At 34.0% G+C, this 18,944-nt stretch overlaps 1 protein-coding gene across 7 annotated transcripts in view; it reads left to right on the forward strand.

Annotated features, from left to right (window-relative positions):
- Positions 1–18,702, forward strand: part of LOC128025929 (actin-binding LIM protein 1) — a 35,362-nt gene extending 16,660 nt beyond the window's left edge. For 3 of the 7 annotated variants that reach the window (XM_052612546.1, XM_052612543.1, XM_052612548.1), the window contains exons 3-20: positions 1,464–1,647; positions 1,762–1,874; positions 3,252–3,378; positions 3,473–3,566; positions 5,016–5,103; positions 6,166–6,224; positions 7,330–7,407; positions 7,810–7,965; positions 8,222–8,266; positions 8,819–8,845; positions 9,068–9,197; positions 10,542–10,589; positions 13,419–13,589; positions 14,800–14,885; positions 14,971–15,079; positions 15,566–15,627; positions 15,726–15,786; positions 15,990–16,266. In XM_052612546.1, coding sequence (XP_052468506.1) covers positions 1,464–1,647; positions 1,762–1,874; positions 3,252–3,378; positions 3,473–3,566; positions 5,016–5,103; positions 6,166–6,224; positions 7,330–7,407; positions 7,810–7,965; positions 8,222–8,266; positions 8,819–8,845; positions 9,068–9,197; positions 10,542–10,589; positions 13,419–13,589; positions 14,800–14,885; positions 14,971–15,079; positions 15,566–15,627; positions 15,726–15,786; positions 15,990–16,018 — 1,667 coding nt within the window. In that variant the 3' untranslated portion in view covers positions 16,019–16,266. Of the gene's footprint in view, positions 1–1,463; positions 1,648–1,761; positions 1,875–3,251; positions 3,379–3,472; positions 3,567–5,015; positions 5,104–6,165; positions 6,225–7,329; positions 7,408–7,809; positions 7,966–8,221; positions 8,267–8,818; positions 8,846–9,067; positions 9,198–10,541; positions 10,590–13,418; positions 13,590–14,799; positions 14,886–14,970; positions 15,093–15,565; positions 15,628–15,725; positions 15,787–15,989; positions 16,267–16,437; positions 16,519–17,470 lie in introns of those variants that run through there. The other 4 variants (XM_052612549.1, XR_008186297.1, XM_052612545.1 and 1 more) reach the window with 4 other exon arrangements.
- The last annotated feature ends 242 nt before the right edge of the window (positions 18,703–18,944 follow it).

Here is an 18,944-nt window from a genome sequence, read left to right on the forward strand (position 1 = left end):
CCTCCAGACTCTAGGACCTAGTTTTCCAATTGAAATAAAAAACTTGCTATCATCTAAAAAAAAAAAAGGACTTTGGACCAATGGCAATAGTCGTAAGACGCCCCCACGTAAGACGCCTCTGACGTTGTCTGTGGTTCAGCAAATTCCTTGACACTTCTGTGTGGTGGCTCTTGATGCCTTGACCCCAGCCTCAGTCCATTCCTTGTGAAATTCTCTAAAATTCTTGAATCCAGTTTGCTTGACATTCCTCATAAAGCTGTGGTTCTTTTGGTTGGTTGTGCATGTTTTTCTTCTACACTTTTTCATTCAACTTTCTGTCAACATGCTTGGATACAGCACTTGGTGAACAGCCAGCTTATTCGTAATTAATTTTTGTGGCTTACACTCCTTGTGAAGGGAAACCTTTGCAGGTGTTTTGAGTTGATAAGCTGATTGGCATTGAGATTTGCATTGAATTTATTTAATACATGAGTTTCACAATTTGAGTTGAATTACTGATATAAATGAACATTTCCTCGACATTCTAGTTTATTGAGAAGCACCTGTATGTATACTATTTCTCTCGCTTTATCTGTGAGACTTAAGGGGTGGCGTTATCCTCATATGGCCTCTGCAGAACTTTCTCAGTGAATAAACTCTTTTTTACCAGAGTAGAAGGCTATGAGAATCACTAGAGTCGGTTACATAACAGCACTGCAGAGCTCTCCAGCATACTACATATACATTGTACACATCTATTATACTTCCAGTCCCTCATTTTCCAAATAGAAAGTGGGTGAAGGAGCTCTTAAGAGCTGAAAATGAAACACAATGAGCTCTAAATGTGATTAAGATAGGCTATTGGTTCAGATTAGACATTTCAAGGCTTCTGACTGTGTTTTCTCAAGATCAGGTTTGTCCATTGTCCTCCACTGAGGTTTATTTTTACAGTTGCTATTTCTAGTGCGCCAATTATGTTGCATTATCTGGTTACAAGAACAGAAATGTATGACAAAGAAGCCATTATAACAAAAATCAAGGTTCACCCTAAAATGTTTTGTCATTATTTACTTATCAACTGATCTTTAACTCCTCTGCAGAACATAAAATATGATTGTTTGAAAAATGTATTTTTCTAGTATAAAGGAAGTGAACGAGGAGAACCGTTTTTGTATTTTATTGTATTTTAACATGTAAATTATTTCTGTGATCAATCATATTCATTACTCCAGTATTCAGTGTCACATGATCCTTCAGAAATTATTCTAATATGCTGATTTGCTTTTTTTTATGGAGCATTTATTTATTCTTTAATTATTTTAATTATATAATATTTCTATAATTATAGTTATATAATATTATTTCATTATTCTCTAATATTTTTAGGTAGGGTGTGTGTACAGTATATAACACACCATGATTTTGATAATAATTAATTAATTACCAACTTTAGAATGAATGAGTGTTTGTGTGTTTGGCTGCAGTGTGTGGATGTGATCTGGCTCAGGGAGGATTCTTCATGAAGAATGGGGAATATCTGTGCACTCTGGATTACCAACGCATCCATGGCACCCGCTGTAACATCTGTGGAGAGTTTGTGGAGGGGGAGGTGGTGACTGCACTCGGAAAGACCTACCACCCAACATGCTTTGTGTGCACAATCTGCAAGTAAGAGCCTACAGACACACACCCACACTTGCAAACAGACACACAATGGACATTATATAGTCATTGACATTGTGGCGGAATTTTAACTGGGATCATATATTTTATGACCTACAGGAGACCATTTCCTGCTGGAGACAGAGTGACGTTCAATGGCAAGGACTGTCTGTGTCAGTACTGCGCAGAGCCCACTTCTCCAGGACCTACCAAAGACGTCGTCGGACGCAGCAGTGAGTGCAGGAACCACAGATCTAAACCACCATATCAGTGAATCGCACAAAACTGGTCAAGAACATGTCAGGGTCATATTTTCTACCCAAAATCTAGAGAAAATTGCCATTAATAGTCACATGTCTAATCAAATTAATAAATAAACTAATTCCCATTTGTGAAATATGGGGGAAATATATTAAACCAAATAATCAAAACAAATATCATTTTCAGTAGTGAAATGTAAAAACAACAACAACATATAAAGTTTGTTATACTACCTTGAATTTTTGCATTATTTATGAATTCATTAACTTCAACATTTGGATATATTTAAGTAGAAATACTAGGTTACAATAAATCACTGTAGGAAATGATGAAATAAATAATTCATAAGTAAAGCATCTGAACTAATTGTGTTGAGGGAAAATATGATCACAATTCAGTAGGCTTCGTTTTCTTTAGACACCGTGTAATTCCTGATTTAATTTCTTTTCATTTTGATCTTAACATACATTTAACATCTCACATATCTATAACTTGTCAAGTCACCTTTATTTATACAGTGCTTTAAACAAAACAGATTGTGTCAAAGCAACGGAACAACATTAATTAGGAAACCAGTGTGTCAATATTGCAAAACAACTTGTAAGTACTTAAGATAAAATCTCACTCAATTTAAAACCTAAAGAATCTTGAAGGGGTAAAGAGTTTCTCATTATGTAATTTATATGCATAAACTTTAAAAAGCAGATTACTTAATTACAAATTCCTTCATGTTTAGACATTATTAAAGAATAAAAAAAAAAAAATCTTCATACATTAACTATAATAAGAGTGCTTAAGAGTAACTAATTGGGAAAGAAAGCGATTGTATAACATCCTGAAAATGTAAATTATTTAAACACTCTGTCTCTCTTAGATCCTTTTTCTGAGCATTTGGGGGCTTTTTGGCCAGGATCCACCTACTATAATAAATAATCAATCTTGATTTCCACATTAAGCCTTTAAGCTTGACTACTAAAGCCAATGATAATCTTTCATCTACAAGGTAAACTGTGAAGAAAACAAATACCTGACAGAAATCACTAATGCTTTTAAACTAGCGATGTTGTCGATATATGCCATTGTGTGAGTCATCTCATCAGTGTCCTGATGTAATAGATCAAGACCCTTGATAGGTGCCAAAATTGTGTTCACAGTATACTGATTCATGACATCAAGTGATCAAGTTTAAGTCTAAAAAATGGTTTGCATGTTTTGACAAAAAAAATGGCTCAAACTCAGTTCTTCACATGAATCATGTGCCGAATTTAAAGATGTTTTTTTTTGGGGGGGGGGGGGGGGACATCAATCGAGAGTGTCAAATTATTATTATTATTATTTTTATGTTTCAGGTTGTGCGGGCTGTGGCAGAGACATTAAGAATGGTCAGGCTCTGTTGGCTTTAGAGAGTCAGTGGCATTTGGGCTGTTTTAAATGTAAGGCCTGTGCCAAAGTATTAACTGGAGAATACATCAGCAAGTAAGATGCATTTTTTTTTTTACACAAAATTCATCCATTCCGTCCTAAATGATGGATGATGGTATGCATTGGTTTGTTCTCTGTATGTGCACAGAGATGGCGCCCCCTACTGTGAGCACGATTATCAGGTCCTGTTTGGAGTGCATTGTGAAGCGTGTCAGCAGTTCATCACCGGGAAAGTCCTGGAGGTACACAAACACACACACACATAGTTCTGGACCGGTAACAAACTGATCATTTGAAAATCTTTTTGTGGCTTTGTGGCATGTCTGTAGCTTTGAGCAGTGTTGTTACTGTTAAAGGGATAGTACACCCGAAAATTAAAATTACCCATTGATTTACTCACCCTCAAGCCATCCTAGGTGTATATGGCTTTCTTTAAGACTAATACAATCGAGTTGCATAAAAAAAAAAATGTCTTGGCTCTTTTAAGTTTTATTAAGACTGTGAAAGGCTATTGAGATTTTGAAGACCAATAAAAGTGCATCCATCCCTCATGAAAAGTGCTCCACACAGCTCCGGGGTGTTAATAAATGTCTTCTGGAGTGACATTTAGACACCTCAACACAATATTGCTTTCATCAGTCAAGCCATCAAGTGACAACCTAACACAGTACTAGAATTGTATTTATTTATGTTTTTGTATCGTTTTCAGTTGCTTTGTACAGTCATCAGACAGTAATCCTCTGCATTAAACACTTGATGGTCAGAACGAACCATATTTATTCGTGTATTTATTGTAGTCTGGGTCAAATTTCCTTAATTTTCTTTTTTAGATTTTTCAGAACAGACCTGTGGACCATTTTGGAGTCCTTTCCCACCATTTGAGAATGACATGCAACATGAACAGTATATTTATCACTTGACAGCATGAGTGTTCAACAACAAAACACACTGATTGTGACACAGACCTGCAGCACAAAAGCATGTTACACATCTGATGTCTCACAGATAACCGTCTAAAATTTCACAACAGGCTCACAGCCGATTTCACATTATTGCAACAGGAAGTTTCATCCGGCTAACTGAATCTGATTGGCTGTGAGAGAGACAGTTGTCCTTTCTCATCACACTGTTTTCCTGTTTGTTATAATGGAATTTGTTTGTGCATCGCTGCTCAGGAGTGAAATGGGGCCTGTATAAATTACTTTGAGTAGTTTGAGAGCACAAGATACTGCACGGGACCTGTAAGTCTCTCTCAAGACTGTATTTAATAATAAATTACAATTGTAAAAAAAAAAAAAAAATGGTTAAAAACTGTTTTTGCCCATAAATGTAACAAATAATTCAGAGACAGCAAGTGAACTAAACATGAAATAAGCATTGGTTGTGCATTAACGATTAAATTATTAAATTAATTAAGCATTGAATGAAATGTGAAATTTTGAAGTAGAAAGACTGAAATGTAAAATGTACTCCAGTTCTCTTTGTTTTATTTATATCTTTGAATGATTGAATGAACAGATGATTTGATTCTGCAAACACAGAACGATAAGCTTGTTTGTTCTGGTCATTTGAATAAAATATATGTCGTCTTACATGATACACATGCAAAACTTCAGCTTCTCTTTAACAGTCTGTTAGAGTTATCTGTAATAGCCGTTTTTGGGTTTAACTTTGAGTGTGTTTCTCCACAGGCAGGGGACAAGCACTACCACCCCAGCTGTGCTCGCTGTAGCAGGTGTAACCAGATGTTTACTGAAGGAGAGGAGATGTACCTGCAAGGTGAGTCTCAGCCTTTAATATTATCTCTATTTAATTGCTGGAATATGTTTAACCAAATTAATTTCTTATAATTACATTTCAAAATAGATACAAAAGTTTGTAGTCAAACTTTAAGTTGGCTTGAAAAAGCCTAACCAGAAAGTTTGAAGTAGTTTTAAAAGCTTAAAGTTTGAGGGTTTTCAGTTTTAACTACTAATTTGAAGTACTTTTAAAGTTTTGAAGGCAAAAAAAATAGATAAATAGATAAGAGATAGTAAACTAACATGTTGCTAACATGATTAACAAGTAACTAGCATGTCACTAACATGTTTACAGCATGATTATGTTGCTAACATGATTAGCAAGTTACTAGCATGTTTCCAGCATGATTAGAATTCGCTAGCATGTTGTTAACATGATTAACAAGTGACTGGCATGTTGCTAACATGAATAGCAAGTTACTAGCATGTTTCCAGCATGATTAGAATTTCGTTAGCATGATGTTAGCATGATTAGGAAGTGACTAGCATGTTGCTAGCATGATTAGCAAGTAACTGACATGTTGTTAACATGATTACCAAGTAACTAGCATATCGCTAGTTATTCTTGCGAATAAAACACTGACACAATGATGAACAAGTACATAACATTTTGAATTTTCAGCATCATTACTCCAGTCTTCAGTGTTAAATGATCCTTCAGAAATCATTCTAATATGCTGATTTGGTGCTCACAAAACATTTCTTATTATCAGTGTTGAAAACAGTGTTACTTCATTTTCAGGATTCTTTGATGAATAGAAGGTTTAAAGGAAGTGAATTTATTTGAAATATTAATCTTTTGTGGAATTATGCAAATTATATTTCTTTTCTATCACATTTGATCAATTTAATGCATCTTGCTGAATGTATTTTTTTTTTCAATAAAATTGCATATATTGTTATTCTTAATTACATTGCAGAATGACTGAAGATGTGCCACATAAAGTTCACCTCTGAAAATTACAGTTCTGCTTCAGATTTTTTATCAGAAAGTGACCTAACTGACATGACTGAATGACCATCTCTTTCATTGTTTGTGCAGGATCAACAGTTTGGCATCCAAGCTGTAAACATTCACTCAGAGGCGAGGAGAGACAACGGGTAAGGTCCTTTCCATGTCATTCTGTCTTTGTGCTGTCTGCATGTTCTTCTCTGCTAACTCTTTTCTGAAAGTAAATGTTGCTGTGAGGCTGTACTTTCTCCTCCTGGCTGTTTTTTTGTACACATGTCGCTCAAACAATCATTCCGGAAACACTGCTATAGCTTAGGTAGTTCACTATATTTCGTGATGTCCGACCAAACCCCTGTGTCTTCCTCCACAGCTATTGCCTGCGTCTCTAGCTCTCTTCAGCAAAACAGAAAGGCAGGTACTGTGCTCGCTGTTAGCTGCGCCATGGCATCGCATGACCATGTGCTGCCCCTGGAGGCGGCAGGTTGCAGTGCTAGCTATAAACCATCATTAACATCTGGTTTATTCCATTTCATAGACACTAGTGCTACAGAACAGATCGTTTAGCCCAGTTACTCTACTATTGTGCCAGATAGGCCTCAAATCAAGCTAGGCTTCTGTAATCATGCATGGTGCATTTCAGCATTTCAGTATGCCGAGTAATATCAGATGCACTTACATTTTGATCCGCAAGCATTTCCTGCCATCGGAAACATGAAATTGCCATTGACGAGTCTCATTCATTGTGTGGAAGGCAAATGAATGATTTTCTTTACTTTTAGGTTTGTTTAAGGATGCTGTCATCATTTAGTCCTATCCTTCACAATATATGTCAGTTTACAGGTCAAAGTTTTCTTACATTTATATCTGAATATGTTATATTTATCAGAACTTGTATATTCTGATGCTAACGCAGATTTATACTAATGTATTTAAAATATGTTTCTTTTGCATTCTTTGTAGCGTGATTGGCCAGTAGGTCATGAATATTTTAATATATCATAATATATCTCTTTACAGCCATGTGCAAGCAGGCACAAAATGTGTTTTACATAAAAGTTAAACTACTTTAATGTGATGCACAGTAAGGCAAATATAAGTAACACACTCTTCTGGTAAAGGCTAATGCAACATTGAATAATCATGTCAGTGGGGAATATACGTAGTTGTTTACATGAAAATGCAAATGCTGATGTTTTTATTTATTACTTATGTTGAATATAGGTTGTGGGTTCTAAACCTGTGCTTGTTTCACAGCCGACATGCTCGTCGTCTGAGAGTATATGTTCCAGACCTGGTTCAAGCATACCTGGCTCACCGGGTCACACCATATATGTAAGTGCATCAGTTCATCATAGTGTAAATATATTCCCACAAAAGTATTAAGCAGCACAAATGACTGATAAAGATAATAAATGTTTCTTGAGCAACAAATCAGTATATTAGAATGATTTCTGAAGGATCACGTGACACTGAAGACTGGAGTAATGATGCTGAAAATACAGCTTTGCATCCAATTAATAAATTATCATTTAAAATATATATGTTAGGTTATTAAAGCAGCAACTGTGGTAAAATCACTGTAACGTAAGTGGCGTTTTGCCTTTTTGTTCTTTATTCTCACGCTCAGACCCTTATATAAGCCTAGGAGAGGCTTTTTATAGAACTTTATATTTTCACTGCTGTCTTATATAAATCAGACATCTGTGACTCCCTGTGTGTGTTTGTGTCCCCCAGGCAAAAGTAGACAATGAGATCCTTGATTACAAGGATTTAGCAGCTATTCCCAAGGTCAAAGCCATTTATGACATTGAGCGTCCAGATCTTATCAACTATGAACCACTTTACACCACCTCTTTGGATGAGTCAGAAGAGAGAGAGAGTGTTGGAGAGGTAAAAAGAAGTCAAACAGAAGCTCTGCTCTAAGCCCTAGTGACTCACTAGGGTTTGAAACGGAGCTCTTGAGTTTGGTATAGTATTGAACACAGACTACATTTTTCTGCTTGTATAAAATTGATATATATATATATATATATATATATATATATATATATATATATATATATATATATATATATATTCACAGACAATAATAGTTTTAAACTGACATGGACTTTATTATCCCAACACAACAACTTTCTGTTGACAGCTGCGGAGCTCCAGGAGAGAGTGTTCGCCTATGCCAGAAGATAGAGTAAGTTAGTCACATGACCTCTCACCTGTCCCCTGATAGGCTGTTCCTCTCAGTCATTCTCATGTTATTGGTGCTGTCCTAAATCACACACTGGATGTGGACTAGCAGTCATGAGGTAGTCCAGGAGATTGTATTGAGTCCCATTTGTGGTTATATGATTCAGATGGATGCTCATGAGTGCCACTTATCCACACAATTTATCTGCAGTGCATCCAGATGTTTTTGTTTACTATTTATAGGTCCTTTGATTTTCAGTGATGACTCTCAGTAGATTATCACTATTGTAATACAATAATGCTTTTATGCCTTAATTATTGTAATGCAGTTTTTTTCTTCTTCAAATAAATAAATTACCATAAATTCAAGACAAAACATTTTGAGTTTGAATTAGACTCAGACATGACAGGTTTTCTTTTCTGAGATTCACCACCATACATTAATTATTTAATTAATAGTTTGTTAGTTTGTTTGTGTATCCCCAGTTCGCTGGTGTCCCAGTGACAGTGTGAATCTGTTCACAAAGTTTTCTTTGTATATGTATTTATTTTTCAGACCAGGTCACCCACACCGACTGCTGAGGTGAATCATATTTGGAGTTTTATTTTGCATGCAGGCAAAAATCAAATGATTACATAATACTACTGAATATTTATGTGTTTTATTGGAGAAATGCAGTTTAATTTTCATTGTAAATATTTAAGAATTTATTAATAGATGTTGTATTGAAACTGAATCACATCTAGATTTTCAAATTAAACAGTGATTTATTTTTTTTATGTGTATCCTTCCTGTAATTTTTAGGGTTACTATGACATGAGAGAACGAATCCTCCACCGGTCGACAAGTCAAGGCTCCATTGGGTCGCCAATCTACAGCCGCCACAATTACACCCCAACCCTGTCACGCTCACCACAGCACTTCCACAGACCCGGTGAGCTGTGAGCCCTGTCTGCTGCGCTCGAAAAGATTCATATTAAAATTTCATCAAATTAATTTCTCTTTTCGCTTCATGGATTATTTACAGTTTTCTAATATAGCACTGTTCTCCTCCAGTGTCCAAATTTAGCTTTAGAAGAGAGAAAGCCTATCTCTAAAAACTAGGGCTGGATGATCTAACTCTCATTTTTTGCATGACATTTTCGGAAAGAGTGATTGTGAACAATTTTGGATCAAATCAAATGATCAAAAACCTTTCTTTTATTTATTTATTGAAAACAGTGTGTAAACATGACTTATTTATTTATTTTTAACTACTGCATATAATTTTTTTTTTTGCAAAATTGGATGCGATGTCTGTTGAGACATTATATATATACATGTGTGTGTGTGTGTGTGAAAATAGTTTTTCACCAGATGTTATGAGTGTACAGATGTTTTACTTTTTTGTAAGTCCCATTATTTTCAGTGGTGATTCTATTTAGATTATTAGATTATCATTATTGCAATGCAGTGAGTTTTTTATTTTAATAAAATATCATAAATTAGCAATTTAACACATTCTAGCATACTACCATACCATGGGTCCGTGCACTTAATTGTCAATTTAATATAAAGCTTAAACAGTAAGTAAATTAAATAAAACCTTATTTTCTGAAATTAAAATAAAAGTTAATTTCTTTTGATTTTGGTTTAAATTTGTCTTTTTTTTTTAGATTAACCCCATAGTTTGTGTATTTTTTATTTACTTATTGAAAACACATTGTAAACATGGCTTAATTTAGTCTTTAACTTGATTAATTATAACTTGATTAATTATTTTAGATCTATCTATCTATCTATCTATCTATCACCCAGCCCTAATTTGAATTATTCTCCCTATTGACCGTGTTTGTGATTGGAGGCATTGAGCTGTCCTGTGGTTGGAGTTCCCCAGGGGCCAGCACCCCTCCTCTCGCTCTGACTACTAAACATTTTCACATGCCAGGTACTGTTGGAGTCTTCCAGCGGCCCACTGTGTGTCAGTCCCAGCATGCCCTGTGTCTCAGCATATGCTCGCTATTCATAGCACTTTCTGTCTCTGTCTTAAAGCAACAGTTCACGCAGAAATGAAAAGTCTGCACAAGCAAACACCACTTACATTTTCATTCAGAAAATGTAAACATCTATCTTGGTGACAGTATTTCAAAACTGTATGTGATGCAGTTGTCAGTTTCTCTAACTTGACTGTTCATCAGTGCATTTTGTATATGTTATTGTTTTATTTCTGTGTTTAAAAAACCTAGTTCTTTTATATAAAAAACTAAAATTAACTAATTAGACTTTTCCTTTCTTTCAGATCAAGGAGTAAACATCTACAGAAAGCCTCCTATCTACAAACAGCATGGTACAGTTATTCAGAATCTTTGAATTCAGTACTTTAGCTTTCACATGAAAGAGATGATTAGAATTTTGATATACTGTATGTCTGATGATTTATAATATACACCAAAGCAGTGTTTCCCAACCATCAAAAAAATCTAAATTTTGAAGTACACAGTACACACTGAGGTACATGCACCCCTGGTTGAGAATCACTGTTTTTAAAGGAATACTTCACCTAGAAATGAAAACTTGCCCATTCACTCACCCTCAGGCCATATAAGATGTAGATAAGTTTGTTTCTTCATCCTCTGTACTGAATGGGTGCCGTCAGAATGATAATGCAGACAGCTACTAAAAACTTCACAGTAATTCGAAAGTAAACTCCAGTTCATCAATAAATGTCTTGTGAAGCATTTTTGTAAGAAACAAATCCATCATTAAGATGTTTTAACTTTAAACGGTCACTTACAAAATACAAAATACATAATCCATAACGACACTTCCTCCAGGGAAAGCCCATTCCCTGTTGTCCTCTCACATCAAAACCAGCATAATTGTTTAGAATCAGTGCTTATTCTGTGCATATTTCTCTCCTTATTCAGACAAGACAACTTTTTTCACTGGAGATAGCAATATTACGGATAGTTTTCACTTCACAAGATGTTAATTGATAGACTGCAGTGGTGTGGATAACGTGAAATATTGTGATGTTTTAATAAGCCATTTGTATTCTCATTCTGATGGCACCCATTCACCGCAGAGCATCCACTGGTGATCAAGTGATGTAATGCTAAATTTCTCTAAATTTGTTCTGACGAAGAAACATACTAATCTACTGTACATCTTGGATGCCCTGAGGGTGATAGAATTGTCTGTGAATTTTTCATTTTCTGTGACCTATTCCTAAGTAATGCATTGTGCAAATTACATCTGACTGAGTTTTTAAAATGCTTGCCTGTATTTATTAACTACATTTTATCGATTGTATTTAAAATACATATATATATATATATATATATATATATATATATATATATATATATATATATATATATATATATATATACACTGTTTACTGTGTCTGTTAAATTCGGCTTATACAGTTTTATTATTGACATTTAAAACAACATAATAAATATACAGGCAAGACTGGCAATGCGAACTGTGCAAAAGACTGCTGCTTGGCTCACAGCAGCAGGGCATTTCTACAAACTGATCAATAAAAAGACAGACCTTAACAGTTCATTGGTAAACTAGTTAACAGCCAAAACTAGAAGCTAGAGAGTCAAGGAATTTCAGAATTTTTCACGTTATGACTGTGTATATGTTTGTTTGTCATTTTACCATATTTCTTTGTTTTTGTATTTTTGTTTGTTTTTATTTGGAAACTGTGAGTCCCTCCACCTCATTAATATCTGCTTGTGTGCCTTTAAACACCACCTCAATGTAAACATGTAAGTATTGTTTGAAGTCATCTCAACTGAACTCATTTCACTATAAATATTAATCAACTGATCAATCAATCATCATTAAAGCATCTTCACCTGATGAGTGCTTGATGAGCTTTCATTCATATTCATAAATATCAAAACTCTAAAGTCAGAAATGCATAGTATCAGCTAATGTATTTACTGGACCCTGATTTTCAGAACTTTAATATCATATCATATTTGCTATTAAAAAAAGATACATTGTTGCATTTAAAATAAAAAATAAGAAAGAAAGAATAAAAATTGGTTTTGGCTAAATCTTACATTTGTTGACATTTAAAGGGGTCATTGTCATACATTTTTGTTTATTAATGTTTATTTTCCCTAAGGTCCACTTATGAAATAATATATAATATATATGCCAAAATATTATAAGTTGACTATTTTCCACTTCCTCTTTGGCCCTTAGACTCAAAATCTGTTTTAGAGTCTGTTTATGTTCTTTTATTTTTTTAGAATTAGTTTTCCTGCTATTCCCTGTATGTAAATGCCTTCTTTGCATGTGCAATGAGATACAATGCATTTGCTTTTGCTTACGAGCTGCGGGTTTGCTGAGTTCATATTGTTCTACTTCATCCCTAAATCATCTCCACTGAATATGCATGTGTGGCTAAATCTGTTAAGATCAGCCTAAAATGATATAGGGTCTTGGTAAAAAAAACTTTAACTGTTCGTTTCTATTGTTAAATAAAAAAAAATATATTATATTAAACTAAAAAAAAATTATATATTATTTTAACATTTTTCATTTTCATTTATTTTTACTTGATGTAGTAAAATGACTAAAACTGGAATAAAATATGGATAAAAAAATATTTAGACAAAAAAATAATAATTATATATATATATATATATATACAACTACCCCCCCCCAAAAAAAAAAAAATTTGCAACAAATTTAATTCAAAATATTGCGAAAAATAACAAAATAATTATAATAAGGATAATATTACTGTATGATTTCATAGCATATTAAACTCTTTTACCTATAAGACAATTTGGATTCTTCATAAGACCCTTTTAAAGTTGCTATAGCCATCTGTAGATGGATTCAGCATGGCGAATCCCACTGTTTCTGCGTATTAACACTCATGCTATGTGTTCTGAAGCCAGTGATGGTTTGTCAGATTGCTGCATGGCTTATTTTGGCTGATTGATTTATGATACAGCTATACATTTTTAGCATGCAAGCAGACAACCAATAGCTCTAATACTGAATACTGCTTCTTATATGTTGTAAAAAGTGAGTGTGGGTTATCAGTGGCTTTAAACCCCTGACCATGTGCCACATACAGCTTGTAGCAGGCATTTTCTGCTATCTGTTGGTTAGATGTTGGTCTTGCTACACTGATGGTCCACAGCCTCCCCCCGGTTTATTGATCTAGATTCAGCTGCCTTTGCAGCCCAGAGTAAGTCTGCTGATGACATCATCAAATCAGCCAAATTCCCCTCGGCGTACACCTCTGGTCCAGACTACCCAGCACAGATAGAGACAGACTGCTGGTCCTTCCCGATCTCCCATGCTGCCCTAGGTACTGTGGTCACCCATGATACATCTGTTCCCAAAGTCTAGTTGCTTCTGCCTTAAAGGGACAGTTCACCCAAAAAATCCTATTATTTACTCAACCTCATGTTTTTTAGACTCTGTATTTTTATTTTTATTTTCTTCTGTGAAACACAATTGAGGTGTGTTTCACACACACACCCACAAAAATATTAATTAAAAAAATTTGGAATATGGGTGAGTAAAGTTAGATTTTTTCTGTGAACTAAAACCTTGCCGTGAAGATTTAAATCTGATTTATTAACAGATTTGTATAGATACCGTAAAATGTTACTAAAGCTGCTTCTTCACTGAAAAGAATGTGGTGAAGGGAAAAAATAATTCAGAAATTGCTAGCAAATTTCACAAATAATTACAAAGAAACGCATTGAATTAAGCATGGAATTTTGAAGCAGAAAGACTTAAATACTAATAATATTTCAATATAGTATTTGAATACTTAAAGTGCACTCAGTGCTGTCAGAGTTCTTTTTATTTTTTATTCTTGTATTATTATGCTGTTATATAAAAAAACAGCTTTTGGTGCTGAATTGGTTAAAAAATTCAATTAATAATAAAAAAAAGAAAAAAAATTCAACATTTTAAATTTTAAATAGCCCAGCTAACAGAAAACATTATCACAACATTCTGGCAAGGTTCTCTTAAAGTTATGACCAGTTATGACGTTTTTCCAATAACACTAAAAGAGCATTTGTTCGAACCTTTCTTGTGTTCTCAAAAGGTTAGCCATTTTTTTCGTATTGCTACTTGTTTCAGAAAGTAACATTCACATAATGGTTGTAAAATGGATTGTTCCCTTAACATTCATAACATTTTCACAGCTTAATTTTTAAATATTAACAAAACGTTCTTAGAACATATATTTGTTAGCTGGGCGGCTACTGAGAATGACTTCAAAGGTTTTTGTTGTCTTTCTGTCCATGTGTTAATGTGTAATCATTTTTCATGTAATTCACAAGTGATTATTTCATTACTATTCTGTAGACCGTAGTTCTGTAAAAAACAGTAAGTAGAAAACTGTGATGTATCATATAAAAACAGACTCTGCTTAATGCAGAATTTCTCATAGCACAGATTGGCTTAGTCTTTAATCAGTCTAGGTTCGCTTTTAGCTCTTCCGGTGTTTGTGTTTGTGTGTTGACCTACTAATGTGTTTTTGTTTTGGTGGTGGTGCTCAGGAACAGACGGGAGGAGAAGGTCAAGAGAGGAGGACGAGGAGGAGCTCCAGAAACGCAGACAGGTTCAGGAGGAACATCTCAATAAGGTTAGGAGATGTCTGTAACTAAAATAATGATGCAACCTGCTCAACAATGCAACACGTCTAAAATGCTTTTTGTTTCTGATTCCAGATCCAATCTGGTTTGGGGAAAATGATTCTTAAAGAGGAAAAGGAGAAAGGGATGATCAGAGAGCGTCACGCACGGAGCCTGTCAGCACAACGCTACGAACATGGAAGCAGTAATGCTCATCAGTACAATAGATTGCATATTAGATGTTCAAGATTAAGGAACAGGGCCATTCAGAATATATTCGAGAATTTAAAATTCTATCTGAATTCCTGAATTTGAACTGAGGTAGCAAATAGGATGCACAATTGTAATTAGAATTTAGAGGGATAGTCCACCCAAAAAATTATAATTCTGCTATTATTCACTCACCCTTACGTCGTTCCAAACCTGCACGCTTCCGTACTCTGTGGAAATCAAAAATAAGATATTTTGAAGAATGTTGGTTTACAAATAGTTTCTGGTTCTGGATGACATCAGTAGTATATCCAAAGAAGACACTGGAAGTCAATGGGACAGAATATTCATTTTTGAGTGGGGTATCCCTTTGAAGAATCAGAATGAATGGAATTAAATACATATTAAATATATATATTATTGCTTATTGAATGTGTATATAATTTCATAGTGAATGTGTTCAATATTATTAAAATTGCAGATCGAAATTCACCTTCTAAAACAGGCTCACTGCCTGGATACGGGCGAAATGGACTGCACCGGGTAAGATCCCTTTATTATTGTCACTCAGTATTTAAAATAATATAATATAATAATGATAAAATATTATTTAATCCACTTCATCTTTTTCTTTTTTTCAGCCTCAGTCGACTGATTTTTCTCAGTACAACAGTTATGGAGACGTGTGCAGTGGGATGAGAGGTTGGTTTCATCCATCTTTTAGTTTAACTTTAATCACATGCATTAACATTGAATGAGAGCTAAAATAATCACAGTCATATATATTCTGGAAGTAGTATAAATTCATAAAGATGATAAAGCATCATGTAGTGCAGAAACTGTGATAGCTAGTATTTCTGATATGTATAAATATAAAAACAAATCTTTTTCTTTCTTTTTAACAGAATTTCAGGTATGTAGATTACCATTTTGAATCACTCTGTGTGTTTCCATGTATCCTTATTGCATCCTTATTATAATAATATGTCAAATTCTTTAAAATACATTCATACTTATTCATCCTACATGATTTGAAATCAGATTGAAAGAGACCGTTGACCTCTCATTAAGTGCTAGCTTCTCTCTCGATTAATGATTTGTTTCTAGCCCATGCATGATGGCCAGCGTACATCCACCAGAATGGACAGAGGAGTGTCTATGCCTAATATGCTGGAACCAAAAGCAAGTGTATAGCATAAAATTATCTGATATTTAAAATGGTTTTAATTATTAGGCTGTTCAGCGTTCAGTGAATTACTTGAATGTATTGTAACTATGCAGCCTGATTTATTAGATCCTATATTTCAAACATTAAATAAGAGTTGTGTACTGATTGATATGTCTCGGTTGAAGGTATATCCATATGAAATGCTTATGGTGACCAGCCGTAGTCGCTCCAAACTGCCCAGAGATGTGGACAGAACCAGACTAGAGGTAATTTCTCACAGTATTTGCATTTACATTCAGTCATTTAGCAGACACTTTTATCCAAAGTTAATTACAAATGAGGACAATAGAAGCAATCAAAATCAACACAGATGAGCAATGATTAGTTTTCTGTGCAACAAAACCCTGTATTTTGATATATCCAAAAGAAAAGCCCACTAAGAAAAATACAAATATTTTAATATTTTTGTATTTGAATTACAAGTAAAGTTTCCACCCATTTGGATTACACCATTTTAACACCGTATTAACAAACTAATAAACATAATGTGATGCATATTTGTCACTTATACATAAATGAAATCGGTAGGAAAGTAGTAAGATTTCTGGAATAGTACTTAACCTAATAATTAAACTGAAGATTTTACCGTATTTTAACTATGTTCACTTTTGACTGAATTTAAACATATTTACACAAAGTGAATGAATAAATAAATAAATGACTTTTTATTTCATAGTTAAAAAAATACTTTTTGTCACAATTTTAAGAGGAAAAAACTGAATTTCAAGATGTGAACTTTATAAATTTGGATTTCCGAGTAGAAAAATCAGTTGTGAAATATAAATTCAATTACAGGGACAAAAAAATCTGAATTGTTTAATAAATAGTAGCAATGAAAAAAGTATGAGGAAAAAATCTGAATTGTGAGATATAACAAGTCAGAATTGTGAATTGCAAGTAAAGAAGCTAGAAATTATGCAATATCAGATTTAAAGTCTAAATTGTGATATAAATAGGTTAATTGCATTTTTTTTTATCTTCCTGTGTGGCCTTATTATTATTATTTTGCCTATATTAAAACCAATCTTACAATCTGAACTATGTGTTCCAAATGGATGTTTATTTTATAAATCTTAGGATTAAATAATTTGAATACTTAAAATATATATGATAGGAGCGATTTTTGCTCTTTTTCTTCTTTTTCACCTGCGTTTCCAGCGCCATCTGGCTCCGGAGATGTTCTTTGAAATCTTTGGGATGCAAATTCAGGAATTCAGCAGGTTACCTCTGTGGAAACGCAATGAACTGAAGAAGAAAGCCAGACTCTTCTGACCGTGATCTGCACTCAATCACATTGTGTTGATTTTCTTGATGGTTTACTCCTCTTCTGTTGTTTCATGCTAAAACTATAGTCAGAAGAAAGCTCCATGCTGCAATATTATCATATGATATCAGTTTGTAATAAACAGAGAGTCTAAGCATTTCATCTGTATCTTCAAAATTCTCAATACTTTATTTTTCATCTCTGTCACTTAAATTTTCGCTCATCTAGAAATGAGTCAACCTTTTTTTGTTCTTTGTTGTTCTTGCATATTTTTTTTAAATTATGTTAATGCAGGTCTGATAATCTGAGCCTTTTGTACATTTGCAGTTATAATGCTTTTAAATCACGATTCCAGTAAAGACTTCTCTGTAAGGAACACTTTTGGTTCTGGGAGGGTTGTAGATGCTAAACTGAGTAGGTGTCTGTTTCTTTATAGGCTACCTGTTTTGAGTGCAGTCAGCGAGACTAAATCCATATCCATGTATTCACCCTTTGCTATTGTACCAGCCTCAAATTAACATCTGTTTAATTAAAGGTAAAGTGTATCATTTCTGTGCCAACAGCAGCCCTAAACAGAATTGAAAAAAATACTGATCACTATCAAACACACATTTTTCATTGGTCAAACCCACATCATTGGTAACTTTTCGATTTTATACCACTAATGGTTCAGAAGTGAAACACTTTATGCTTTCTGTGCTGATCTGTGCTTTACTCTTGAATCAATGCTGATGTCCCTGGTATATTGTAAATGTAAATAATAGAATACAAATTTAAGGGAAAAATTAACTGCATTTGCCTTTTTTTTTTTAAGAGCGAATACTCATTCACACTGCCAGTTTATTGTATTTCAATTGTATTTCTGAGTAAAATTAAAATGTCTCAATGTGCAGCTCTCAGTAAAAACCAAAGGCATTACAGTACATTATATAATGTTTATTATTTCGTCCTCATTAATCAAATCAATATGTATTATTGTGTCTTCATATACAGAGGGCACTGGACTTCCTGTGAAGCTAGTATAGTGAATTATTAGCTGAACCAAATCAATGAATTCAGATGAAAACACTCTCAATAAACACCATAACTACATTCACAGGTTTGAATAAACTTTGGGTAAATATAATACATTTCCTTCCTCTTCTCTTTCTTCATCACATATACTCACAAACATATTCATATAATTAGGTGTAACTGACTATATATATATATATATATATATATATGTGTGTGTGTGTGTGTGTGTGTGTGCGTGCGTGCGTGCGTGCGTGTCTGTGTGTAAAAGTTTTATTGAGAATTTAGAAAGCAATACGACGCAATGACGTCGGAAATATGCTAATTGACGGAAGACGTCATCCAGCGACTTTT

This window comes from Carassius gibelio, chromosome A13 (genome assembly GCF_023724105.1).
Source record: "Carassius gibelio isolate Cgi1373 ecotype wild population from Czech Republic chromosome A13, carGib1.2-hapl.c, whole genome shotgun sequence".
NCBI lineage: Eukaryota > Metazoa > Chordata > Actinopteri > Cypriniformes > Cyprinidae > Carassius > Carassius gibelio.